The following is a 27,320-nucleotide window of genomic DNA, read 5'->3' as shown; positions in this document are numbered from 1 at the left end:
ATTCAGAGCTAAGTAATGTTTCCTACACTGTGTGTGTGACTTGGCAGTGGTGGATTTGAGAGTGTGGCAGGTGCACAGATCAAGTGGATCAGAAATCAATCAATATGTAAAGATGACAATCTATGGATATGAACTAAAAGTATGTAAATACTTTAAATAATTATATTTAATGGAGTATGAAATAAAAGCCAAACTTATTCAAAACACAAATTACTTGGTAATTATTTTGGGAGGTATGAGTTTATCAAGAAACTCAAATTCCTTTTCTTATTTTAACCTCTGATTCCTACTGTCAGTGGGAGGGAAAACTCAGAACCAATCACACGTCACAGGGCAAATCTGTAAACCAAGAGTCTTTCCATTGAAGGACCTGGGAGCTGAGGACTCTCAGTCAGGTGCCGGGGACTCTGTCTTGGGAGGACCCGGCAGATCTCAGAACTGTCCATGGGGACTGCTGGACCCTCATGTGGGATAACTAGTGGCCACTTATTCAGAGTTACCAGTGAGCTCTGACTGTTTCTAATGGGAACAGGATGGAGTCACAGTCCCTCCTCAATGTCAGAGACAATGATGGTCCCAGAAACAACCCATGTAATCCCTATGCCAATAAAATGTGGGTTCACTGTGAGAAGCAAATCCTGGCAGTGGGGTTTGTTCTTCAGTGGGAAGAGTACTGTCCACAGAAAGCTTAGATATGGGGCAAGGGATGAATTTCCTAAAGCAGGATTAGGACTCGGTCTCTCAGCATCCCACTCTTGCATGGCTGATGTGGCATCTATGTTCTCTTTCTCATCCTAGATGAGACTTTGAGCTGTGAAATACCCTGACTCATGAATATGCAAAAAACCTGAGGTCTCAGCATCACCCAACAACTGCATCCCTCCTCTAAGGAAGCCCCTGGGAGCATAGTTCATCACCATGGACTGGACCTGGAGGATACTGTTCTTGATGGCAGCAGCTACAGGTAAGGGGCTTCCAAGTTCTATAGCTGACAAGGGGACCTGGTTCAGTCAAAGAGAATTTTATTCATTCCTGTGTCCTCTCCATAGGTGCCCACTCCCATGTCCAATTGGTGCAGTCTGGGGATGAGGTGAGGAAGCCTGGGGCCTCAGTGAAGGTCTCCTGCAAGGCTTCTGGATACACCTTCACCAACCACAACATGGACTGGGTGCGACAGGCCCCTGGACAAGGGTTTGAGTGGATGGGAGGGATCAACACTAACACTGGTGGTACAAGCTATGCACAGACTTTCCAGGGCAGAGTCATCATGACGAGGGACACGTCCACAAACACAGCCTTCATGGAGCTGAGCAGCCTGAGATCTGAGGACATGACTGTGTATTACTGTGCAAGAGACACAGTGTGAAAACCCACATCCTGAGAGTGTCAGAAACCCCAGGGAGGAGGCAGCTGTGCTGGACCGAAGAGATGACAGGGGCTGTTAGATTGAAGACTTTCTTAGGAATAGAGGTCAAGTCATTGAAGAAAAAGAACAATAAAATTTGTATGCACTCTTAATTATTTAGGAAATTTTTCGTACGCTATTTATTTTGTATGCAAAATTCAGGGAGTGGAGAATAAATCAAATTAATAAAACTGATACAAGAGTACCTCTAAAATATTAGTGTGAACAACAGTTTTTGAATTGGTATTGTAAATATTTTGAAGTGCAGCTGCTAGATTACATTTTAAGTCTATTTTTATCTTCATTATATGAAGTGTCAAAATATTTTAACATTTTTTCATTGTGTGTAGTGATAATTTTAAGTTTATACCAGAAATGCATGAGAGATCATGTTCTTCCACATCCTCATTGCCATTTGGCATTATGAGAATTGTGGATTTTAACCATTCTACTAGATGAGTAGTTGTATCTCGTTGTTTAAATGCACATGTCCCTAATTAAAATTTTATATTTAATTATTTTTATATAATGTGGATGAAGTATCTGTTCTGATATTTGGCTCATTTTGTTGCATCCTTTTCTTTTGATCAGTTGTAAGTTTCCTTCACACTCATTATAAAAGTCATTTACCAAGGTAACAAAAAGTCATTTAATAAATATGTGATCTGCAAGTGTATTCTCCAAGTCTGTATTTGTCTTTTCGCTCCCTTATCAGTGTTTTTGGCACAAAGATATTTATATAAATACGTGTGTGTGTGTGTGTGTGTGTGTGTGTAAACTTGTAGCAAATAATTTTAGTTTTTCATAGATCATGTTTTTGGCATTATATGTAAAAACTCACTATGAAACTCACTAACAGAATTTTTTCCCTGTCTCTAATCTCAGGCCACAAAACAGCATTGGTGTCTAAATTTCACCTACTTCACGGGAGGATAATTAACTTAAGATATTTGAAATTCTTCTCCATGGGAGGTGTATTTTTTCCAATTTTCTTTATTTAATAAAATATTAATATTAGTATTAGTTCATGGATGTTTACTTTATACTCTGGAGAAGACACAATGCTACATTATTCCTTCTATTTCTGAAATCACCACAGCTTTTTTAAGTGCTGTGAGCTCTTTTATTTTGGATTTGGTTTCCTTAGAGCACACCCCTTCCTGTTGTTTTTGAACACTTGTCTATTTCCTGGTATTACAAAAAATTCTAAGCTTATCTTCTCTATTATCTTTTCAATACATAGTCAGTTCTTTCTCCAAGGATTACTGGGTTCCTAGTACTAAATAATTACATTAAAATACATAATTGTGGTATTGGCTGTGTGTGTTGTTAATGTTGTATCAGTGTTTCTAGCATCTCTAAGCTAACAGGCCTAGAAAATGTGCATGGATATATTAACCCATTTTTACAGACACATCTAAATGATTTAAGTACCTAATATTCTGTTCCTTTATGACATCAAACTTTAGAAAACACTGGTGCTACACTCTACTATGACACCACGTGGATTTTTCTAGCCTTCCTTCCTTGCCTGTCCGTAACCACCCACTGCAAAGGGAGGAACCCCTTCCACCATATGCCATTCATTGAAATCTTTATACAGTTTCATTATTTATGCACAGTGCTATCAGAATTGTTAAACTGTACCACTTTAAGAAGAATGTTTATCTACTAGGATACAGTGTTAAGTTCAGGTTCCTTTATATTTTACATTTACAGAATCCCCTCATTTCCAAAATTATTTAGGTGAGAGACTTTATGTGCCACCAGCTTCAGTGAGGTTATTTCAAATATGCTGTATAAGTTTTATTTGGCAGTCTGTAAAAGACAAAACTGTGGAATATGTGACTATATGAGGATTTTCTACAAATATATAGAGAGGGTATAAATTAGGAGAAGCAGGCACTGTTTACCAACAGAGAAAATTTCTTTATTATATGCAGTAGTGGACACATGACACAATTTGTCAAACCTCACAATTTTATGATGCAAAATGTTAAACTAAATATATACAAGTTACAAAATTATTCAGCATGTCATGAACCCCAGGATAAAATGCAGACTCTATAAAAATGTCTCAGCCGGGCACAGTGGCTCATGCCTGTAATTCCAGCACTTTGAGAGGCTGAGGCAGGTGAACCACTTGAGTCTAGGAGTTCAAGACCAGCCTGGCCGACACGGTGAATCCCCAGCTCTACTAAAAGTACAAAAAATTAGCAGAGGCATGAGAGGATTCCTGAGGGAAATCCTCTGAGAAGGCTGAAGCTTGAGAATCATTTTAACTCAAAAGGCGGAGGTTGCAGTGAGCCGAGATCATGCCATTGCACTCCAGCCTGGGCTACAGAGCGAGACTCTGTCTCAAAAAATAAAAAGAAACAATCTTATGACTTTACACGATGTGGGCATAAGACGCAGGCAACATAGAATGAAGTAACTTTCCCCGTCTGCATATAGGATATATCCACTCACAAGAGACTTTCCTTTTCTCAGATTCATGTGCAACCAGGTTTCCTTCCTGACAAGCAAGTAATCCAGAGGGTTCTTATCTACTCTTGACTAAAAAAGATTTCCCTGTAACTCCAGCTCAGTCCAGAAACTCACCGCCTCTGAGTGGGCATTTACCATCAGACAATACACACACCTGTCCCCACACAAACCTTTCCCTCAGACAAACACATACATCGGCAGGTTGACTCCTGCCTCAGACAAGCACACCTGTCCTCACTTGAAATCTTCCCTCAGATAAGCACATATGTCCCCGCCTTTTCTCTCAGACAAGCACATATGTCTGACACTGAACAGTTGTGTGGCAAAATGAGCTCAGGATAGAGGTAATTATAGACTCCAGCTCTGACATGTGTAGATGTGCGTTTTTAAAATTCTAACTGAAGACTTTGCATTATTGTCAAGGACAGTGGTTTATAGCTCTAAATACACAGACTACAGGCAGTTGTCTGTTTCCTCCAGGAAAGATTTATTTTCATTTGTTTACTGTACTTACATGTTAATATACATTGATACTATAAAGGTACCCAAACAGGGTCCACCTTAGAGAAAAAGCGTGATGGGCAAATTAAGTCTGAATATCCAGTCCCAGGAATCCTTTGACCCTGCCCTCCCTGGAATCCGGAGGCAGAGATGGGAAGATCCCTGCTGAGCAGCACACACATGTCCACAATGAGAAAGACATGAAAATGAGGCCCCTCCACTGCTAATGAAAAGCAGCTCACCCTATGTCCCTGCAGGTCCTGGTGAAAAGCCATCCCAAATTCGTGCCCTTCCTCAATGTCCACATCATGGAGTCAGGCTGATCTGGGCTTCCCTTCTCATCACTCTCAATATCCAGTTTCCCTGTTGTGGCTGCTCCACATGAAGCTGTTCTCCTTCTGTTCCCTCTGTGTTTGCAGAAGTCCTGTGTGAAGTTGTCTGATGAAGTCAGGAGGAGAAATGCTACAGCCCTGGGGTTCTCAGATTTTTCTGCAAAGCCTCCGGATTACTTTCATGGAAAACAGCATAAGCTTGGTCCAGCAGGCTTCATAACAGGCTTCATGGTGTGGTGGTAACATAAATAATTCGAGTGGAAGTTCTCCCTGGTACCCTCCTTGAGTAAGAAGAAGATTAACAGTCCTCAAGGACACTCTTTCCAGAAGATTCTCCCTTAAGATGACCAACCTGAGAGCCAAGGACAAGGACACATATTACTGTGAGAGAGGCAGTTAGGGTCAACGGTGTGAGCCCACTCACAAACCTCCATGTAGGGAGGTGGGAGGGAATTGCATTGTAAATGCTGCTGAGAACGACCAGGGGTTTCTCAGGACTCCATGGGGCACACTCAGGACACCAGGGGGTGCTCAGAACCCCTAGGAGACACTTAGAATTACCAAGGGGCACCGAGGACACCATGGGAGCTCAGGACACCAGAGGGCACTCAGGACATAAGAATGTGCCCAGGACAACACAGAGGGCTAAGAACCACCAGGGGGCACTCAGAATCACCAGGAGGCACCCAGGAAACCAGGGGGTTCTCAGAATTCAAGAGGATGTTCAGGAAACATGAGGGTGCTCAGGATAGCAGAGGGTGCTCAGAACCCTGGGGTTGCTCAGAACACCAGGGGCACTCAGAATAGAAGGGTGTGCTCAGATCACCAGGGGGAGCTCAGGACACCAGAGGGCACTGAGGACATCAGGATGTGCTCAAGACACCAGGGGGGGTCTCAGAATACAAGAAGTGCTCAGATGACCAGGAGGCACTCAGGAAACCAGGGGAAATTCAGGACACCAGGGTGCGCTCAGAACCACCAGGGGGCGCTCAGGACAACAGGGAGCGCTCAGAACCACCAGGGGGCGCTAAGGAAACCCTGGGGCACTCAGGACACCAGGGGACACTCAGCACACCAGGGGGCACTCAGAATCACCAGGGGTCGCTCAGGTCACAGGGGGCACTCAGGATACCAGGGGGCTCAGAACCCCTGGGAGGGGGGAGGCACTCAGGACAGCAGGAGGCGCTCAGATCAGCAGGGGGCACTCAGGACACCAGGGGGCGCTCAGGACACCAGAGGGCACTCAGGACACCAGAGGGGCTCAGAACCACCAGGGGACGCTCAGGACAGCAGGGGGCGCTCAGACACAAGGGCTCCCTTAGGAGGCAGCTCCACATTAGGTCCCCGGGCAGGGTGGGTTTTCCTTTTTAAACCTGGTATTTTTTGACCTTGTAAAGCAAAGATCTTCCCCAGGATCTCTTAGCACTTCTTCCTTGTAACTCATGTTTTGTTTTGTTTTTGTTTTTTGGTTTTGGTCACCTACAAAAACTTTAACTTAGATCAGAGATTCAATTCAATTTATAATCCTACATATTTTCACAGTAATACTAGCAATGATTGATCAGTATAATTTTACTAATAAGAATTGTGTATCCTCAATCCAAACTGTATTTGCATGCAAAGTTTTTGTTTTCTTAGTTCTGTCAGCCACACAACTATAAATGCTTTTCTATCAATAACTCAGCATATGCGTGGTGTTGACTTTCTTTTACTTTCCTCAGCTGCTTGTGGAGATGAAACACCACTTAAAGGACTGGTTTTATCTATTTTGGTTGTTCCTGTTGATCTGTTCCTCAGACTATTTATCCACCTTCCCTTCTTCTGTCAAAGCCTTTTATTTTCTTCAGTCTTTATGTAAGGAAGCAGCAAGTGCCTTTCCTTTATCTCTTCTATATCTGGGGTATCAGTTCGCTTCTGATGGTCAGTTCAACCAATCATGCTTACAAAGGTAATAGTTCTTTTTAGAAGATACTTATTCAGCTTCAGTCTCTCTTCCTTCCTCACTGTTTTCTAGGGTCCTGCAGACATCATCCCTATCCCACTTTGTTTTAATCTGTTTCTGTTGACCCCAACAGTGCCCATAGAACACAGATTTAGGTGGGTTTGACTCCTGGAAATAATGGGGGAGGATTCAATAATTCAGCAGTGCCTCTTGTTCTTCTCCCCAAGTAAACACAAAAGGACAGCAATGAGGAAATTGTGAATTTTCCCCAATTCTGTAGAAACAGCCTACAAGCACTAGGAGCTTCACACTCTAACACCATTAGCACATAAAACCTCAAGTAACTTATTAAAATTTCCAGATTAGTCTTTTTCTATTAAAAATGCCATCCAGTGGCAACAACCCATGATATATGGGTCTTGGTTCTCCCTGCAGGCCCCTGACACCTCAGATGGCAGTTTTTTCATTGCCCTGTGACGTTAACTCAGATACGTAGATGTCTTATTTCCTTTATTAGTAGTTGTTCAAGTTTATTTTCAATGAGGTAGAATATAGTTGTATTTTTCTCACATTTTTACTTTTCCTTACTGAGTAGTTGTTTCCTATATAAAAAGGAGCTACTGAGAGAACAAATCAAATACTTATTATAGGTGAATAATTAAACAGTTTCAGATATATTCACGTAGTGGAATACAACTCAGTCAAGGCATGCCTGAGTCACAGAATAACATGACTATATTCTCAATACGTGTGCCAATAAAAGAGGCTAAAGAATTATAAATATAATACATAGCATACAACTCCATTTGTATAGATTAAAGATAATGCAACTATTCTAAAGTAACATGGAGAAAATTTGAATTTATTTGAGAATAGGGTGGCAGGAGTAATGGAATCGTGAGATAAAATTACAGAAAATTCAGAGAAATTTTAAGCGGTTAATTGAATTTGTCACACCTTGCTTGATGTCCTGATTAAAAGATTGGACACCTAGTTCAACATTTCCAAATTACACAGTACAAATTTGAATTTATTATTAATTAATTATACTTAAATGAATCAATAATAAAAAGAAGTTAATATATTTGCTGAAAATGAGCAATAAAAATGGATAATGACACTTGAAACATTACCAACTCCTCAAAACTCACATGCATGAACTCTGATTATTTCTATATATTTCAGGTGAACACCCAATACAGGAAAATCACAAACAATTGTCATGAGATGTGTGGACTTTTGCAAACCTCAAAAGGTAAGTCTCACACTGCCCTGGAGTTGTCTCAGAGGACCACCCTCCTCAGTGGTTAAAATCACAGGCACAGATGATGGGACTAACTCTGTCCTGGTATGAGGTCTTGGACACATTGCACAACTGCTCTCTTCTGTAAGTATTTTGGTTTCTGTAAAATGTAGCATTAAAACATATATTAAATATATATTTGGCAAATAAGTGGAATTAAATCAGATAGTGACTTCTAAGTGTTAATCAATGTACAATTACATAATATAAAATTATGTTTTCCTGAAGGATAGTATTACTACTCATCTCACCTAAGACCTTCTCTGGGACCTGCCCTCTCCTAAGGCATCCCATCGCAGAGCTTGCTATATAGTGAGCCTGCAGCTCTGGGAGAGGAGACCCAGTCCCAGCATTCCTATGTGTTTCTATTTGGTGTTCAGGACTGAACACAAATGACTCACATTAGAGTTTGGGCTGAGTTGGGTTTCTCTTGTTCCGTTTTTAAAAGGTGATTGCAGGAGATGGAGCATATCTTAATAGTAAGCAGCTGGAGGTCAAGGAAGCTTTTCTTTTATATAAATAAGTGCAACTTTTGAAGAAACCCACTCATCCCCATAATAACACATTCATGTATTAAAGCCTAGAAATACTTTAAATTACCTCTGAGCCATTCAAGTGTGGGTTCACAGTGAAGTCCTGTTCTGGGGAAAACTGTCCTCCATTGGGAGCAGCTCTGTCAACATAGAGCTTAGGGATCTGTCAGGGTGCATAAGGGATTACAGCTTGAACCCTTAACATCCTCCTGTTGGTTAATCCACGTGTCATTTCTCTGCTCTTTCTCATGCTGTGTCAGGTATGAAATAGCATTGCTCATGAATATGCAAGTAACAGGTAAATATACCTACATTTGAGCCCTGAGAGCATCACCCAACAACCACTCTCCTCCTCAGAAGAAATCCATAGAGCACAGCTCCTCACCATGGACTGGACCTGGAGGATCCTCTTCTTGGTGGCAGCAGCAACAGGTAAGAAAGTCCCCAGTCCCAGGCCTGAGGAAGAAACCGGGCCAGTCAAGTGAGACTTCATGCGCTCCTGTGTCCTCTCCACAGGTGCTCACTCCCAGGTGCAGCTGGTGCAGTCTGAGCCTGAGATGAAGCAGCCTGGGGCCTCAGTGAAGTTCTCCTGCAAGGCTACTGGTTACACCTTCACTAGCTATGTTATGAACTGGGTGCGACAGGCCCCTGGACAAGGGCTTGAGTGGGTGGGATGGATCAACACCAACACTGGGAACCCAATGTATGCCCAGGGCTTCACAGGACAGTTTGTCTTCTCCATGGACACCTCTGTCAGTACAGTATATCTGCAGATCAGTAGCCTAAAGGCTGAGGACATGGCTGTGTATTACTGTTTGAGAGACACAGTGTGGAAACCCACATCCCAAGACAGTCAGAAACCCTGAGGGATGAGGCAGCTGTGCTGAACTGAGGCAGTGACAGGGAGAACGGGGCTGCACCCTTTGTTGACTTAGGGTTATAAACATACATACATATGCACCCAACACTGGAGCACCCAGATATACCAAACAAATATTATTAGAGCTAAACGGAGACATAGACCCCAATACAATAATAGTTGAGACTTTAACACCCCACTCTCAGCATTGGACAGATGTTCCAGACAGAAAATTAAGAACAAAATCTTAGACTAAATATACATGACAGACCAAACGGATGTAATGGATATTGACGGAACATTTCACTCAATGGCTACAGAGTACCCAATCTTTTCCTAAGCACATGGATCATTCTGAAGGATAGATCATATACTAGACCACAAAATTCGTCATTGTTTTAATTTGAAAATATATAAGTATCCTTTCTGATTATAATGGAAGAAAACTAAAAATCAATAAGCGGAATTTTAAAAATTATGCAAACACCCAGTAATGGGATGGCTGGGTCAAATGGTATTTCTAGTTCTAGATCCCTGAGGAATCGCCACACTGACTTCCACAGTGGTGGAACTAGTTTACAGTCCCACCAACAGTGTAAAATTATTCCTATTTCTCCACATTCTCTCCAGCACCTGTTGCTTCCTGACTTTTTAATGATTGCCATTCTAACTGGTGTGAGATGGTATCTCATTGTGGTTTTGATTTGCATTTCCCTGATGGCCAGTGATGATGCGCATTTTATCATGTGTTTTTTGGCTGCATAAATGTCTTCTTTTGAGAAGCATCTGTTCATATCCTTCACCCATTTTTGATGGGGTTGTTTGTTTTTTTCTTGTAAATTTGTTTGAGTTCGTTGTAGATTCTGGATATTAGCCCTTTGTCAGATGAGTAGGTTGTGAAAATTTTCTCCCATTTTGTAGGTTGCCTGTTCATTCTGATGGTAGTTGCTTTTGCTGTGCAGAAGCTCTTTAGTTTAATTAGATGCCATTTGTCAATTTTGGCTTTTGTTGCCATTGCTTTTGGTGTTTTAGACATGAAGTCCTTGCCCATGCCTATGTCCTGGATGGTATTGCCTAGGTTTTCTTCTAGGGTTTTTATGGTTTTAGGTCTAACATGTAAGTCTTTAATCCATCTTGAATTAATTTTTGTGTAAGGTGTAAGGAAGGGATCCAGTTTCAGCTTTCTGCATATGGCTAGCCAGTTTTCCCAGCACCATTTATTAAATAGGGAATCCTTTCCCCATTGCTTGTTTTTCTCAGGTTTGTCAAAGATCAGATGATTGTAGATATGTGGCATTATTTCTGAGGGCTCTGTTCTGTTCCATTGATCTATATCTCTGTTTTGGTACCAGTACCATGCTGTTTTGGTTGCTGTAGCCTTGTAGTATAGTTTGAAGTCAGGTAGCGTGATGCCTCCAGCTTCGTTCTTTTGGCTTAGGATGACTTGGTGATTCGGGCTCTTTTTTTGGTGCCATATGAACTTTAAAGTAGTTTTTTCCAATTCTGTGAAGAAAGTCATTGGTAGCTTGATGGGGATGGCATTGAATCTATAAATTACCTTGAGCAGTATGGCCAATTTTCACGATATTGATTCTTCCTACCCATGAGCATGGAATGTTCTTCCATTTGTTTGTATCCTCTTTTATTTCATTGAGCAGTGGTTTGTAGTTCTCCTTGAAGAGGTCCTTCACATCGCTTGTAAGTTGGATTCCTAGGTATTTTATTCTCTTTGAAGCAACAAAATTGATAGACCACTAGGAAGACTAATAAAGAAGAAAAGAGAGAAGAATCAAATAGGGGCAATAAAAATGATAAAGGGGATATCACCACCGATCCCAGAGAAATACAAACTACCATCAGAGAATACTACAAACACCTCTACACAAATAAACTAGAAAATTTGGAAGAAATGGATAAATTCATGGACAGATACACCCTTCCAAGACCAAATCAGGAATAAATTGAATCTCTGAACAGACCAAAAACAGGCTCTGAAATTGAGGCAATAATTAATAGCCTACCAACCAAAAAAAAGTCCAGGACCAGATGGAATCACAGCCGAATTCTACCAGAGGTACAAAGAGGAGGTGGTGCCCTTCCTTCTGAAACTATTCTAATCAATAGAAAAAGAAGGAATCTTCCCTAACTGATTTTATGAGGCCAGCATAATCCTGATACCAAAGCTTGGCAGACACACAACAAAAAAAGAGAATTTTAGACGAATATTGCTGATGAACATTGATGCAAAAATCCTCCATAAAATACTGGCAAACCGAATCCAGCAGCACATCAAAAAGCTTATCCACCATGATGAAGTTGGCTTCATCCTTGGGATGCAAGGGTGGTTCAACATATGCAAATCAATAAACGTAATCCCTCACATAAACAGAACCAACGACAAAAAACACATTATTATCTCAATAGATGCAGAAAAGGCCTTTGACAAAATTCAACAGCCCTTCATGCTAAAAATTCTCAGTAAACTATGTATTGATGGAACATATCTCAAAATAATAAGAGCTATGTATGTCAAACCCACAGCCAATATCATACTGAATGGGCAAAAACTGGAAGGATTCCCTTTGAAAACCTGCACAAGACAAGGATGCCCTCTCTCACCACTCCTATTCAACATAGTGTTGGAAGTTCTGCCCAGGGCAATCAGGCAAGAGAAAGAAATAAAGGGTATTCAATTAGGAAAAGAGGAAGTCAAATTTTCCCTGTTTGCAGATGGCATGATTGCATATTTAGAAAACCCCATCATCTCACCTAAAATCTCCTTAAGCTGATAAGCAACTTCAACAAAGTCTCAGGATAAAAAATAAATGTGCAAAAATCACAAGCATTCCTATACACCAATAACAGACAAGCAGAGAGCAAAATCATGAGTGAACCCCCATTCACAATTGCTATAAAGAGAATAAAATACCTGGGAATCCAACTTACAAGGGATGTGCAGGACCTCTTCAAGGAGAACTACAAACCACTGCTCATTGAAATAAAAGAGGACACAAACAAACGGAAGAACATTCCATGCTCATGGACAGGAAGAGTCAATATTGTGAAAATGGCCATACTGCCCAAGGTAATTTATAGATTCAATGCCATCCTCATCAAGCTGCCAATGACTTTATTCACAGAATTGGAAAAAACTACTTTTAAGTTCATAAGGAACCAAAAAAGAGCCCACATTGCCAAGACAATCCTAAGCAAAAGAACAAAGCTGGAGGCATCACGTTACCTTACTTCAAACTACATTATGAGGCTACAGTAAGCAAAACAGCATGTTACTGGTACCAAAACAGATATATAGAGCAATGGAACAGAATATAGGCCTCAGAAATAACACCACACATCTACAAGCATCTGATCTTTGACAAACTTGACAAAAACAAGCAATGGGGAAAGGATTTCCTATTTAATTAATGGTGCTGGGAAAACTGGCTAGCCATATGTAGAAAGCTGAAAGTGGATCCCTTCCTTACATCTTATACAAAAATTAATTCAAGATGGATTAAAGACTTAAATGTTAGATCTAAAACCATAAAATCCCTAGAAGAAAACCTAGGCAATACCATTCAGGACATAGGCATGGGCAAGGACTTCATGACTAAAACACCAAAAGTAATGGCAACAAAAGCCGAAATAGACAAATGGGATCTAATTAAACTAAAGAGCTTCTACACGCAAAAGCAACTACTATCAGAGTGAACAAGCAACCTACAAAATGGGAGAAAATTTTTACAATCTACCCATCTGACAAAGGGCTAATATCCAGAATCTACAAAGAACTTAAACACATTTACAAGAAAAAAACCAACAACCCCATAAAAAGTGGGCAAAGGATATAAACAGACACTTCTCAAAAGAAGACATTTATGCATCAAACAGACACATGAAAAAATGCTCATCATCACTGGCCATCAGAGAAATGCAAATCAAAACCACAATGAGATACCATCTCACACCAGTTAGAATGGGAATCATTAAAAAATCAGGAATCTAAAGATGCTGGAGAGGATGTGGTGAAATAGAAACATTTTTACACTGTTGGTGGGAGTGTAAATTAGTTCAACCACTGTGGAAGACAGTGTGGCAATTCCTCAAGGATCTAGAACTAGAAATACCATTTGACCCAACAATCCCATTATTGCGTATATACCCAAAGAATTTTAAATCATGCTACTATAAAGACACATGCATACATGTGTTTACTGTGGCACTATTCACAAAGGCAAAGACTTGGAACCAACCCAAATTCCCATCAATGATAGAGTGCATTAAGAAAATATGGCACATATTCACCATGGAAGACTATGCAGCCATAAAAAAGATGAGTTCATGTCCTTTGCAGGGACATGGATGAAGCTGGAAACCATCATTCTCAGCAAACTATCACAAGGACAGAAAACCGAACACAGCATGTTCTCATAGTTGGAAATTGAACAATGAGAACACTTGGACACAGGGCAGGGAACATCACACACTGGGGCTTGTTGGGGTGTAGGGGCCTGGGGGAGGGATAGCTTTAGGAGAAACACCTAATGTAAGTGACGAGTTAATGGGTGCAGCACACCAACATGGCACATGTATATCTATGTACAAACCTGTATGTTGTGCACAGGTACCCTAGAACTTAAAGTATAATAATAATAATAAAAAAACCCTGACAAGTGGAACTATGAATGACCATGAAGGAGGGTTCTTAGGCACATACTGCTGATAACAAGAACTATCATAAATAGACTTGGCTTAACCACAATCTTGGATAGAAGACACCACAACCTTATAAAAAATTACTTTTGCAAGGACATAATCCCAGACGCTGCCTGTTCAACCTTACATTGATGACACCCTTCATATTGATTCTACAACTACAGACAAATTTTCTCAACCTTTGTAACCCACCTCAGCTTCACTTCATAAACTTATGGATTGACATCCTGGAGTTGCCGCTGCATTTGTAGATAATGTTAAATAATAGGGCCATTTAACAATGTTTGAAGCTGCTATTCTCTTGTGTCTCTTCTAAAATAAAGAATTTTAAAGTTGTTGACAATAAAAAGATGATTAGAAAGATTTGGTGGGAATGCATCTTTAACTTCCTGTTGAATGTTTCTGCACAGCACATAAATCCCCTAAAATACTTTGCTATATCTGCATTTCATGAATCAGAGTCTAACATTGAAGGTGCAGTTGAAAATCCATGGGCTTTTCATGAATTAGGTAATATGGTGATACCGTTCGTGTCCTTGAGAAAGCAGACCCTGCATTGTAAGTTTTAGCAGATGTACCTTTGGCAAAGAAAGTTCATGTGTTTCTGAAAGTTATGCGACTTTTAACTTATAGATGCAATATATGATTTAGTTTTACTTAAAACTTCCCAGAAGATTTTTGGCAGTAAGGACAGTGTAGTACGTGAATAACACTAAGGAGCTAGAAAGAGTTATTTTTAATTGCTCCTGTGAGGTATGCTCTTCTCTCACTTAATATGGAAATTCAAATGCCCCAGATAGGAAAATCAGAATAAAGCAAATTTTATGAACTGTCATGGCTGTAGTTTTTGTCAAGCAAGTAATTCATGTCAGCAAGAAAACAGACACAACAATAAAACATATCAAAGCCAGGGGGAGTCTGACCACTGCCCTTTCTCTTGTAAGTACAAGGTGGTGCCATATCCAAATTATTTTTCAAGCTCCAGGGTATAAAATGCTTTTGGACTGTGAAAGCTAATAGCTCTCCCCTCAGGCAGGGCTGAGGTATCTGGGGAATGCACAGTTGTGTTCATTAAGATGATGACATTATTGTGTCTCTCCTGTGCCTGGTGACAGCTCCCCAGGGTGAGTGTCTCAGATGTCAGACATGGGTCTATGGGGTGAGTGTAGGCACACGTAATTGACAGGGACTGATTCTACATGTACTCATATGCCCTGTCCCAGGAGCAGCTTCAGGAGTCAGCCCTGAAACTGAAGAGCTCGCACTGATGCTCTGCCTCACCTTCACTGTCTCTGGCCACACCATCATAACCAGTGCTCACTACTTGACTTGGATCTGCCAGATCCCTGGGAGGGGCTGCAATGGATAGAATGCATTGGTAGTGATTGTGGGAATCCACTCGCCTTGTTGAAAATGTTATATTATATACACATGCCACATGGTCTTTATCCATTTGTACATCGACAGACACTCAGTTTCCATACCTAGGCTGTTGTGAATAGTGCTGCAATAAGCACAGGAGAGCAGGTATTTTCACAAGGTGCTAATTTCATCCCCTTTGGGTATATTTCCATAAGCTGGATTGCTGGTCATATGGCATTTCTGTTTTAGTTTATTTGGAGCCTCCATACCGCTTTGCATGATTGTGGGAATATAGAAAGACATAGCCATCATGAAAAAGAATTTTAGCTTTGAGGTATAATCCAAAAACAAACAATGTTTTATCATGGTTCTTCATATGAGGCTCTAATAAAACTGGTATAAGTCCAGAGCGTTTTCCCACCTTGGGCAAGGATGAGTTTGCCCCTAATTATCTTTGAGGCAGAATATTGGCAGAATCTGAGATGGAGGCTGTTGGCAGGATTCAGGATGATTCACCAAAAATAGTATTGACAGAGAAAGATAGAGAGATAGACACGTGGAGAAAAAGAGAGAGAGGGAATATGAGTCTCCTAAGAGGAAAATCTGCTGAATATCAGTGTTGGGTTTCCAGTAACAGACACATCTGTATGAGCGAGGAACCATGAAGTCAAGTGAGGAGTGGAGAACATGTTCAGTCCAAAAATCAGCATATTCTCAGGGGCACCCATTGCCCCATCACACGGGTGACAGGTTTTTGAAACCAGTGAAGTGTGAGTTCACAGTAAGTGATGCAGTTATATTTCTATGCACTTTCGTTAAGAAGACAAGGACTTCTCTAGATCACTCATGCACAAATATACAAAATGTGTTTTTGCATTTGCAGATGTCTAGAGAAAAAGAATCTGTTGAGAAAACTTCAGGTTACAGAGATCGGTTAAAGTTGGAGATCTCTCCGGAGTGTGTCTTTGAGTGAAGGCTGCTTTATTAATTAAATAGGTCAAAATTCCCTCTGTTGGAGTAGCCTTGCAATTATGTAAATTTATTAGTTGATTCTTGAATTGTGAAACATAAACCCAAGCATTGACTTACTGGAATTTCACTGCTGTGTTGATAAAATTTCTGATATGGTTTCTTCCAATGATTTAAGAATAGCTTTCCCCTTTCTATACTCCAGAAAATGCATTTTCACAAGGTCTCAGGACACCATGTTTCAGCTGCTTTTGTTAAAGAGACTGACTTCCTGGGGGCAGGCCTCGTTCTTCTAACAATGAGCTCACTTCTTCTGCAAAGCATTCAGTCTGTGGCTTTATTGCCACGAATCATGATGCTTTTACACTCCAATGCACTAAACATAATGTCCTTTCGATTAAACATCCATTGGCATTGACATGAATTGACCACTCTTGGATATGTGTCCTGTGTTATGAGCCCAACATGTCAGTGGACTGAGAAACCTCCATTAGCTGCCTCTGTGTGTAGCACTGAGCACACTAACAATCCTCAGAGTCATCCATGAAGGAGAGTCCTGAGGGACTCTCCATGGGGTTCATGGAGACATTCAGGTGAGTTGAGAGGAGAAACAGGATTGTGGGCTGCCAGCCATTTCAACAACAATGGAAGTCACTACCATCTAAGTGTAAAAGTCTTCATCATTCAAAATACCCTTCATGACAGGCTGACAGGAAGAAATTCAACCTCACAATGGCTCCATGACAACTCTTTAGTGTACTTGGTAGTGAAGCTTTTTCAGGGAAGAAATGTGGACTCCAGTGAGTCACTGACACTGCTCTCAGCTAAAGTAAACAGTAGACTGGACCCAGGTTTATCTGAGATCAATGTGATGATTACACTTAACTGCTTCTCCAATGTGTTTAAACAAGCATGTGACAATTTAGATGAGCCTGGCTGTGTGGTTTGTTATATGTAAATCTGAACTAAATAAACAGAAAGGGCGTGTCTGAACTAGTGTGAAGGTGAGAGATCTTAGAGACCCCACACCCCACACTCTTCCATTTGTTTCCTCCGGGAACCTCTAGGTTCTTTAGGTGAAAATTGATGTAGATCCTTTCCTAAATAAGTCATCAAAAGACCTAATCTCTGTGAAATACATAGAGAAATTTCCCTAGATAGACCATCCAGGGGAAAGTCATATCTAGAACATTATCTATGTGGTGTAAGGTAGTCCATCACCATTACAGACCTCTCCCAGCAGCCTTCCTTTATCGTAAAAGTGGATAAAATTAGCCAATAGATAAATAATCCTATAACGTTATAGACAGAAAAGGAAAAGCATAAGTTTCATTTCTGGAGACTCTGTGTATAGGCCACAGCCCAGAGAAAAAAAGATGACTGAATTATTAAGAATCAATTGTAAGAACATATCATACCTCCAGGATGCACACTTTGTTTTCTCACCAGGATAGTTAATCTGGGTTAAAGATAAAACTGTGACAATGTGCAGAATCTATCTGAGGAGGAGAACATAGGGAAACTGAAAGTCAATGGCAGAGAATAAGACAAGGATAGTGGGGAAATCTGAAGCCTCTGACATACATTTTTTGAGCACAAGGACTTGGCAATTCCATTGACCTCAGATTATTTTATCATGGGGCATTTGCAGGGTTCCTAGCTGAGAAAAAAAATGTATTCACTTCCCAAGTCTCCACTTGTATTCTGTTTGCCTTAGATCTCTAAGAGAAAAAAGCCATAAACCTAGGCCTAGTGTCTGTGTAGGAGGCACTTTTTACAGGCTAGAAACTAGGAGGAAAGGAAAATATGTGTTATTGGAATAGTAGATACAAAGTTGGCTTTATTCTGAATGTATCTGTACCTGCAGGTGTTCTCAGATGCAACATTCAACTGCAAGAGCCCAATGAAGAACCAAGGCATGCCCAAAATCCTACAGGTTTTTGTATTCACTGTGTGTCCCCTGATTCAGGAAATGTGAAGTTTCAGAGAAGGGGCTCCCTTCTGTGTCACAGAATTTTTGCTTTGGGTCTCCCTGTAGAGTTCAATAGGTTTAGTAAGGCTAATCAATTCTAAAAAGACATGGTATCAGCAGTGTATGGTGTCACTGAAGGAGCATTCTAAACCAGGACACAGCCACCTCATGCTGGGCTAGAGACTGTGAGGGAAAATATCTGTGAGCCACCACAGCAACCTCATTGCAAGGCAAGGGCTCGGCTGGAGGGGGCACTCGGGAGCCGCCAAGCACAGGTCCAGCCCCAGAGCAGGTGCACACGAGGCTGGGGAGAAGGTTTTCTCTCAGGGCCTGGGTCTTCTTTTGTCAGGAAAAAAACCTATCTAAAATAAGTGTTCAATAGGTCACTGACATGCCTTTAAATATCCTACTACATCCAAACCATTCATATAACTTAAAGCAATGAGAACTATTTTTTAAAGTGGGTTTCTAGGATTATAATATCTAAGAGTGAGAATATAAAGGATTGGCATGTTTTTACTAACTCAAAGGGTACAGACTAGTTGAAGAAACTATATTCTGATGAATAAGAAATTCATAGGAATTTCAGATTTCAGTTTTAATTAATGTTGCCTACATTGTGTGAGTGACAGGGCAGTGGTGGATCTGAGAGTGTGGCAGGTGCATAGACCTAGTGAGTCAAAAATCAATATGTAAAGATGAGGATCTATAGATATGAACTGGAATTATGTAAATACTTCATGAAAATCTAATAAATGGAGTTCAAAAGTAAGCCAAAATTATTGAAAACACAAATTCCTTGACAAGAATTTTGGGAATAGAGAGTTCATAAAGAACTTCAAACTCCTGTTACATCTTCTGATTCCCATTGTCCGTGAAATGAGAAAATCAGCTCTAATTATGCGTCACAGGGCAAATCTGTAAATGAAGAGTGTTTCTCTTGAAGAGCCTGGGGGATCAGACACCAGGCGGTTGCTGGAGACACTGTTTCCGGAGCACACAGCAGATCTCAGACGGCCCTGCTGGACACTCATGTGGGACATCAGCAGGCACTTTCTGAGAGTCACCAGTGAGCTGTGCTGGTATCTGGTGGGTCCAGGAAAAGACCAAGGCACCTTCTCAATGTCATGGAGAGTGATGGTTCCAAAAATGATCCAAGTGGTCTCTATGCTAATCAAATACAAGTTCACAGTGAGGAGCCTGTTCTATATGGGCTTATTCTTCAGTGAAAGGACGTCTGTCCACAAATGTTTGTAAATGGAGCAGGGCATGCATTTCCTCCAGCAGGGTTAGGGCTTGGACCATCAGCATCTCACTCTTGTAAGGCTGATGTGTCATTTGTCTTCCCTTTCTTATCATGAATCAGGCTTTGAGCTATAAAATGCTCTGTCTTATGAATATACAAATATGCTGATATTCACTGAAGTAAATATGTTCTGTGCCCTGAGAGCATCACGAACAACTACATCCCTCCTCAAAAGAATCCCCTGAGAGCACAGCTTCTCATCATGGACTGGACCTGGAAGATCCTCCTCTTGGTGGCAGCAGCCATAGGTTAGGGGCTCCCAGGTCCCAGTCTTGAGAAGGGGATTGAGTCCAGTCAAGGGGACTTTCATCCACTCCTGTCTCCTCTCCACAGGTGCCCACTCCCAGGTGCAGCTGGTGCAGTCTAGGGCTGAGTTGAAGAAGCCTGGGTCCTCATTGAAGGTCTCCGGCAAGGCTTGTGGATATGCCTTTACTAGCTACTATATGCACTGGGTGTGACAGGCCCCTGGACAAGGCCTTGAGTGGATAGGATTGATCTCCCCTTACAATGGTAACAAAGACTACGCACAGAACTTCCAGGGCAGAGTCACCATGATCACGGACACGTCCACGAGCACAGCCTACATGGAGCTGAGCAGCCTGAGATCTGAGGACACGGCCATGTATTACTGTGTGAGAGACACAGTGTGAAAACCCACATCCTGAGTGTCAGAAACCCCAGGAAGGAGGCAGCTGTGCTGGCATGGAGGAAATGACAAGGATTATTACATTGAAGACTTTCTCAGAAAATGACGTTAAGTAAGTCATTAAAGAAAAATAACAATATAAATGTTTGAGAAATTTTAACTATTTGAGAGATTTTTCATACAAGATTTATTCTGTAAGCAAATTTCAGGGACTGGAGAATGAATCAAATTAATTAAACTGATATAGAATTTCCTCTGTAGGTATTTTTGTAAACATCAATTTCTGAATCAGTGTTGTCAATATTTTGGAACACAGACACAAATCACATTTTAACTCTACTTTTATCTCTATTTAAAAAATGCCAAAATATCTCCTTTTGTGCATGTCCCATTTTGAATTCCCATCATCAATGCATGATAGTTGTTGGTTTTCCACATTCATATTGTCATTTATCATTATAAGAATTGTGTATTTTAACCATTCTAATAGGTGAGTAATGGGATCTAATTTTTATTTAAATGCACGTGTCCCCAGTAAAAAAATCATATTTAAAATTTTTCGTATAATTTTTGGTGAGATGCCTCTCCTGATACTTGGTTAATTTTTTTTGTTATACTTTAAGTTCTGGGATACATGTGCACAACATGCAGGTTTGTTACATAGGTATACATGTGCTATGTTGGTTTGCTGCACCCATCGACTGGTCATTTACATTAGATATTTCTGCTAATGTTATCCCTCCCCCAGTCCCTGACCACCGACAGGCCCTGATATGTGATGTTTCCCTCCCTGTGTCCATGTGTTCTCATTGTTCAACTCCCACTTATGGGTGAGAACATGTGGTGTTTGGTTTTCTGTCCTTGTGATAGTTGGCCGAGAATTATGGTTTCCAGCTTCATCCATGTCCCTGCAAAGGACATGAACTCATCCTTTTTTATGGCTGCATCATATTCCATGGTGTATATGTGCTACATTTTCTTTATCCAGTTTATTATTGATGGACATTTGGGTTGGTTCCAAGACTTTGCTATTGCAAATAGGTCCGCAATAAACATACGTGTACATTTGTTTTTATTGTAGCATGATTTATAATCCTTTGGGTATATACCCAGTAATGGGATGGCTGGGTCAAATGGTATTTCTAGTTCTAGATCCTTGAGGAATCACCACACTGTCTTCCACAATGGCTGAACTAATTTTCACTCCCACCAACAGTATAAAAATGTTCCTATTTCTCCACATCCTCTCTAGCAGCTGTTGTTTCCTGACTTTTTAATGATCGCCATTCTAACTGGCTTGAGATGGTATCTCATTGTGGTTTTGATTTGCATTTCTCTAATGACCAGTGATGATGAGCATTTTTTCATTTTTCTGTTGACTGCATAAATATCCTGTTTTGAGAAGTGTGTGTTCATTTCCTTTGCCCACTTTCTGATGGGGCTGTATGTTTTTTCTTGTAAATGTGTTTAAGTTCTTTGTAGATTCTGGATATTAGCCCTTTGTCAGATGGATAGAATGCAAAAATTTTCTCCCATTCTGTAGGTTGCCTGTTCACTCTGCTGATAGTTTCTTTTGTTGTGCAGAAGTTCTTTAGTTTACCTAGATTCCACTTGTCTATTTTAGATTTTCTTGTGATTCATACATGGTTAATTTTTAATTGCATTGTTTTCTTCTGATTAGTTGTAAGTATACCTGCATATTGATCAAAAAAGCCATTTAACAAATCAAAAGAAAACATTTAACAAATATGTGACTTGGAAGTATTTTCTCCAAGTCTGTTGCTGTCTTTTACTCCCTTGTCAGTGTGTATTGCAGAGAAATATGTATGTGTGTGTGTGTGTTTGTACAAATTAAAGAAACAGGTAAAATTTCATTTATCCATAGATCATGTCTTTGGCATTACATCTGAAATCTCATCATAAAATATACTAATAGTGATTTTTTTTCCATGTCTCAAATCTCAGGCCACAATCTACTCATGAGTGTTTAAACATCACCTACTTGATTAGAGGACTATCACCCTAAGATATTTGGAATATCTCTGTAAGGAGATGTGTTCTTTTTCCCATTATTTCTTTATTTAGTCATCTATCAATATCCATATTGGTTTATGGATGTCTATTTCATACTTTGAAGTAAATCCATGCTACATTATTCATTTTATTGTTCAAATCACCACAGCTTTATTAGGTGCTGGGAACTCATTTAGTTTGGATGCTGCATCCTTGCAGCACACCTCATCCTTTTGTTTTTGAACATTTTCCTGTTTCCTGGTATTACAATACATTCTAAGCCCATTTTCTATATTAACCTTTTCATACATAGAATCAGACATTTTTCTAAAGATTGCTTCTTTCTGATGTTAAAATATAGTATTAAAATAAAATTTGTGATACTGGGTATATGTGTTGTTAATGTGGTATAAGTACTTTTAGGACCTCTCAACCAACTGGCCTAGTAAATGTGCATGTTTATATGAACTCATGTTTAAGGACACATTGAAACTATTTATGTATCTTATCTTCTGTAACTTTATCACATTAAAAATGAGAATACACTGGTATCCTCACCCAACTATGTTAACAGCATACGGACCTTTCTAGGCTTCCTTGACTATCCATAATCACCCACTGCAAAGTGAGTAACCCACCCCACCATATGCCATTTTATTACTTAGCTGCACAGTTTCAGGACACATGCATTGCAGTATCAGAAATGTAAAGCTGTACCCTTCTTAGAACCATTTTTATCTACTAGAATAGAGTGCTTATGTGCAGTTTCTTTATACTTTAAACTTATAGAGTTTCCTTATTTTCAAAGTTCCTTAGATCAGCAACTTCATTTTCTACTTTCTTCAGTGAAGTCATTTCAATTACACTGTATAATTTCTTTATTTGAATTCTGTAAAAGCCAAAACTACAGTCAAGTAAACATATAGAGGATATTCCAGGAATTTACAGAGTGGGTATCAAATAAGTTAAAAAGGCAATGTTTAAGAAGAGTAAAACTATTTTTAGTGATATGCAATAGTTGAGACATGACACAATTAATTTGTCTAAGCTCATAATTTTGTGATGAAAAATATAAACCTAAATATATATAATTCAAAATGATATTTAGCAGTATGTTATCCCTAGGATCAAATATAGACTGTATAAAATTATCTAATAACTTATTTGGTGAGGATAGGATGCCATGAGATACATGCAACAAAGAATGAACTAATTTTCCTTATTTCATATAAGATGTTGACATTCACTAAAGATCTTTAATTTAAAAAAATCAATTTTCTATGTGACCCAAGTTTTTTCATCCTGACAAGCAAATAACCCACAGGATTATTTTCTTTCCCTGATTGAGAAAGATTTTCCCCAAACTTCAGCTCAGTTCAGGCATATACTGTCCCTAAATGGGCATTTACCCTCAGATGAGCCCACACACCTGTCAACATGTGGAGTCTTCTGTCAGACAAACACACCTTTACTCATGTGGATTCTTCCCTCAGACAGAAACACATGTCCCCACATGGACACTTTCCTCAGACTACCACATATGTCCTTACATTTACGCTTTCCTCAGAAAACAGACTTTTCCTCATGTGGACTCTTGTCTCAGACAAGCAAACATGTCTCCATGTGAACTATTCACTCAGATAAGTACACATATGTCCACATTTACTGTTTCCTTACACAGGCACATATATTCAATGTTGAATTGTTTTGTGGCAAAATGATCTCAAGATAATGATAATTATAAATCCCCTGCCTAATAAAGTGTAGATCTGTAGTTTTTTCATTGTAACCTAACTTTGCCTTATTGTTAGAAACAGTAGTTTGCAGCTCTAAATGCACCAATTAGAGACAGGTGTCCATTTTCTCTGGAAATGTATTTTTATTTTCTTACTGGACGTATTTGTTGATAATGTTTGCTACTATGAAGATACCTAAACAGCGTCCACATCAGAGAATAAAAAAGAGTAATAGGCAGAATAACCCTGTGCCTCCAGACCCAGAAATCCTTTGACCCTACCCTCCTGAAATGTAGACACAGAGGATGCATGAGCAATGCTGAGCAGTGCACCCATGACCACAAACATGAAGACACGGAAATGTGTCCCACCCCTCCTCATGAAAGGCAGCTCATCCCCTCTTCCTTCAGGCCCTGGTATGGAGCCACCCCATGTCTGTGCCCTTCCTCAGTGTCCACACCATGGGATCTGCACTGATCTGGATTCCATTTTCATCCCCCTCAATATTAGTGTCCCTTGTGAATCAGGTCCAGCTGTGGCTGCTCCACTTGGGGCTGTTCTCAGTCTGTTTCCTCTGTGTTCACAGAAGTCCTGTGTGATGTTTACTGATGGAGTCAGAAGGGGAAAAATTGTACAGCCCAGCGGTTCACTGAGACTCTCCTGCAAAACCTCTGGTTTCGGGTTTACTGGGTACAGCATGAGCTTGGTCCAGCGTGCGTCACAACAGGAATTGGTGTGGATAGCAACGGTGAGAGATCATATGGGAGTTCTCAGGGTTACTCTCCATGAGTACAAATAAGTTAACATTCCCAAGCGACACCCTTTCAACTGCAGTCTACCTTACAATGACCAACCTGAAAGCCAAGGGCAAGGCCGTGTATCACAGTGAGGGACACAGGAGAGGGAAGATCTGTGTGAGCCCAGACACAAAAATCTCTGCGGGAAGACAGGAGGGAACTGCGTGGTAGCTGCTGCTCAGAAACACCATGGGGCACTCAGAACCACCATGGGGTGGTCAGGAAACAAAGGGGTGCTTAGGACCTCTAGGGAGTGCTCAGGACGCCAGGGAGTGCTCAGAACCACTACGGGATGCTCAGGACCACCAGTGGGTGCTCAGAACCACAAGGTGGCGCTCAGGACACTAGGTGGCGGTCAAGACAACACTACTGCGCTCATGTCACCACGGGGTACTCAGAACCACCAGAGGGCTCTCAGAACCACCAGGGGGCACTCAGGACACCAGGGGGCGCTCAGAAACACTCGGGGATGCTCAGGACAAGAGGGGGTACTCAACCAACAGGGGGCGCTCAGGACCACGAGAGGGCGCTCAGGACCACCAGTGGGTGCTCAGAACCACAAGGGGGCGCTCAGGACACTAGGTGGCGCTAAAGACAACAATTCTGGGCTCTGGTCACCAGGGGGTACTCAGAACCACCAGGGGGCGCTCAGAACCACCAGGGGGCACTCAGGACACGCAGATTCTCTTAGGAGGCAGCTGCACATCAGGAGCTTCAGAGGCTGTGATTTCCTTTTAGACCCTGGAAATTCCTGACCTGGTCAAGCAAAAGTCTTCCCCAGGATGTCTGACAGTTTTTTCCTTTTAATTCCATGATTTCTTTTACCTACAAAACACTAACTTAGAACAGGGATGTAATGCAACTTTTATTGCTGCGTATTTTCTGAGTAATACTAGCAATGATCTCTCAGGACAATTATTAAAATAGGTTATTTATATATTTTAATTATTAAAAATAATACTATTATTAAAATAGTAAAATTTTAAAAATCACACTTGTAATCCCAGCACTTGGGGAGACTGAGACAGACAGATTACTTGAGCTCAGGAGTTTTAGAACAGCCTGGCAACATGGTGAGATGCTTTCTATATATAAAAGAAAAAATAGCTGAGATTGGTGCAACCACCTACTTGAAAGGCTGAGGAGGGAGGATTCCTTAAGCCTGGGAGGTTGAGGCTGCAGTGAGCTGTGATTGTGCCTCTGCACACCAGCCTTGGTGACAGTGAGACCCTGTTTTAGAAAAAAAAATGCATATCCTCAATACAAACTATTTCCATGAGTAGAGTTTTGTGGTTTTGTGCTGTAATAGTCAAATGATTGTATATGTTTTCTAACTTTAACTCAGCATATGCATAGTGTTTTGTTTCTTTTTCTTTCATCTGCTGTTTGTGGAAAATAAATAGCACTTTAAAGGCTCTGTTTCTCCACTTTGTTTGGCTTCCAGTGTCCTGTTTTTCAGACTGTTTCTCCACCTTCCCTTCTTCTTTGAAAGCCTTTTATCTTCCTCAGTCTCCATGCAGAAAAAGAAAGTCCCTTTACTTTCTGTCTTCCAAGTCTGGTGAATCAGCTCCCTTCTCTTCATAATCACTGAAGCCAAACAAGTTTAGAAGTATAACAATTCTCCTTAGAATATGCTCATCTACCTGCACTCTCTGCCCTCCTCATCCTTTTCTAGGTCCCTGCAGACATCACCCTCATCCCATATCCTCCCTTCCTTAAGTACCACAGAGTGGGCTCTTCACCTCCTGCTGCCCTCTATGTGCTCAGGCCTGGGGCTCACTAGTCCTTTGATTATGAAGTCCAAATCCCCATGTGCTTGCACACTCTCACGCCACCCTCTAGAAAGCTGCCATTGTGAGAGAGTCCTGAAAAGCATGGGCTGGGTTTAATTTCATAATGCCGGATGGTCTCTATTATAAAGGCATATTGGCAAATAAAGACTAGAGTTTGTATTGAATATTCATGCCCAAAATTTCTTTTGCAAAACTTTTCAAATAAGGAATTTTTATCCTGCCTAGTTTGAGAACCACAATCTAAAACCAACAAATAATGTAATACAATTTAAAAAGTGATGCTTGCCTTATTAGTTATTCAATTTATTAATAACAGGCCAATATTTAAAATAAATACCATTGCACATTGAAGTGACATATTTGACAAGAATGGCATTTACATACAGTTTTACCAAAACATGTATTTAAGTGTATTTGTTTTTTTAAATATTGGAATAGGCAGACATACACATAGGAAAACATTATTTTGTACTACAATCTCAAACTGCAAACACAATTTAAATGCCATTAAATAATTAGAATAATATGAAATAAATGGGCATGGTGTTTTGGTGTTTAAATATACATTCATTTTGCCTGAGCGTACTTATGTGTCTTTGCTGGGCTGCTGTGCATGTATGTGTATTTGTATGACCATGAAGTTTTCAG

The 27,320-nt window shown here is 40.5% G+C and overlaps 1 pseudogene and 2 gene segments (V, D, J or C); all 3 read left to right on the top strand.

The window, feature by feature from the left end:
• The first annotated feature begins 918 nt into the window (after nt 1-918).
• LOC134738098 (immunoglobulin heavy variable 1-3-like) lies at nt 919-1,366 on the top strand. The segment is given in 2 exon segments: nt 919-964; nt 1,050-1,366. Coding segments are annotated over 2 exon segments (363 nt in total).
• A 7,523-nt stretch (nt 1,367-8,889) lies between these two features.
• Nucleotides 8,890-9,369, top strand: LOC129012401 (immunoglobulin heavy variable 7-4-1-like). The segment is given in 2 exon segments: nt 8,890-8,935; nt 9,020-9,369. Coding segments are annotated over 2 exon segments (396 nt in total).
• Nucleotides 9,370-19,889: 10,520 nt separating this feature from the next.
• Nucleotides 19,890-23,315, top strand: LOC134738097 (immunoglobulin heavy variable 1-18-like; annotated as a pseudogene).
• Nucleotides 23,316-27,320: the final 4,005 nt, after the last annotated feature.

Source organism: Pongo pygmaeus, chromosome 15, assembly GCF_028885625.2.
Source record: "Pongo pygmaeus isolate AG05252 chromosome 15, NHGRI_mPonPyg2-v2.0_pri, whole genome shotgun sequence".
Taxonomy (NCBI): Eukaryota; Metazoa; Chordata; class Mammalia; order Primates; family Hominidae; genus Pongo; species Pongo pygmaeus.
Note: the sequence above shows the minus strand (reverse complement) of the source record. Positions and strands in the feature narration are given on the sequence as shown.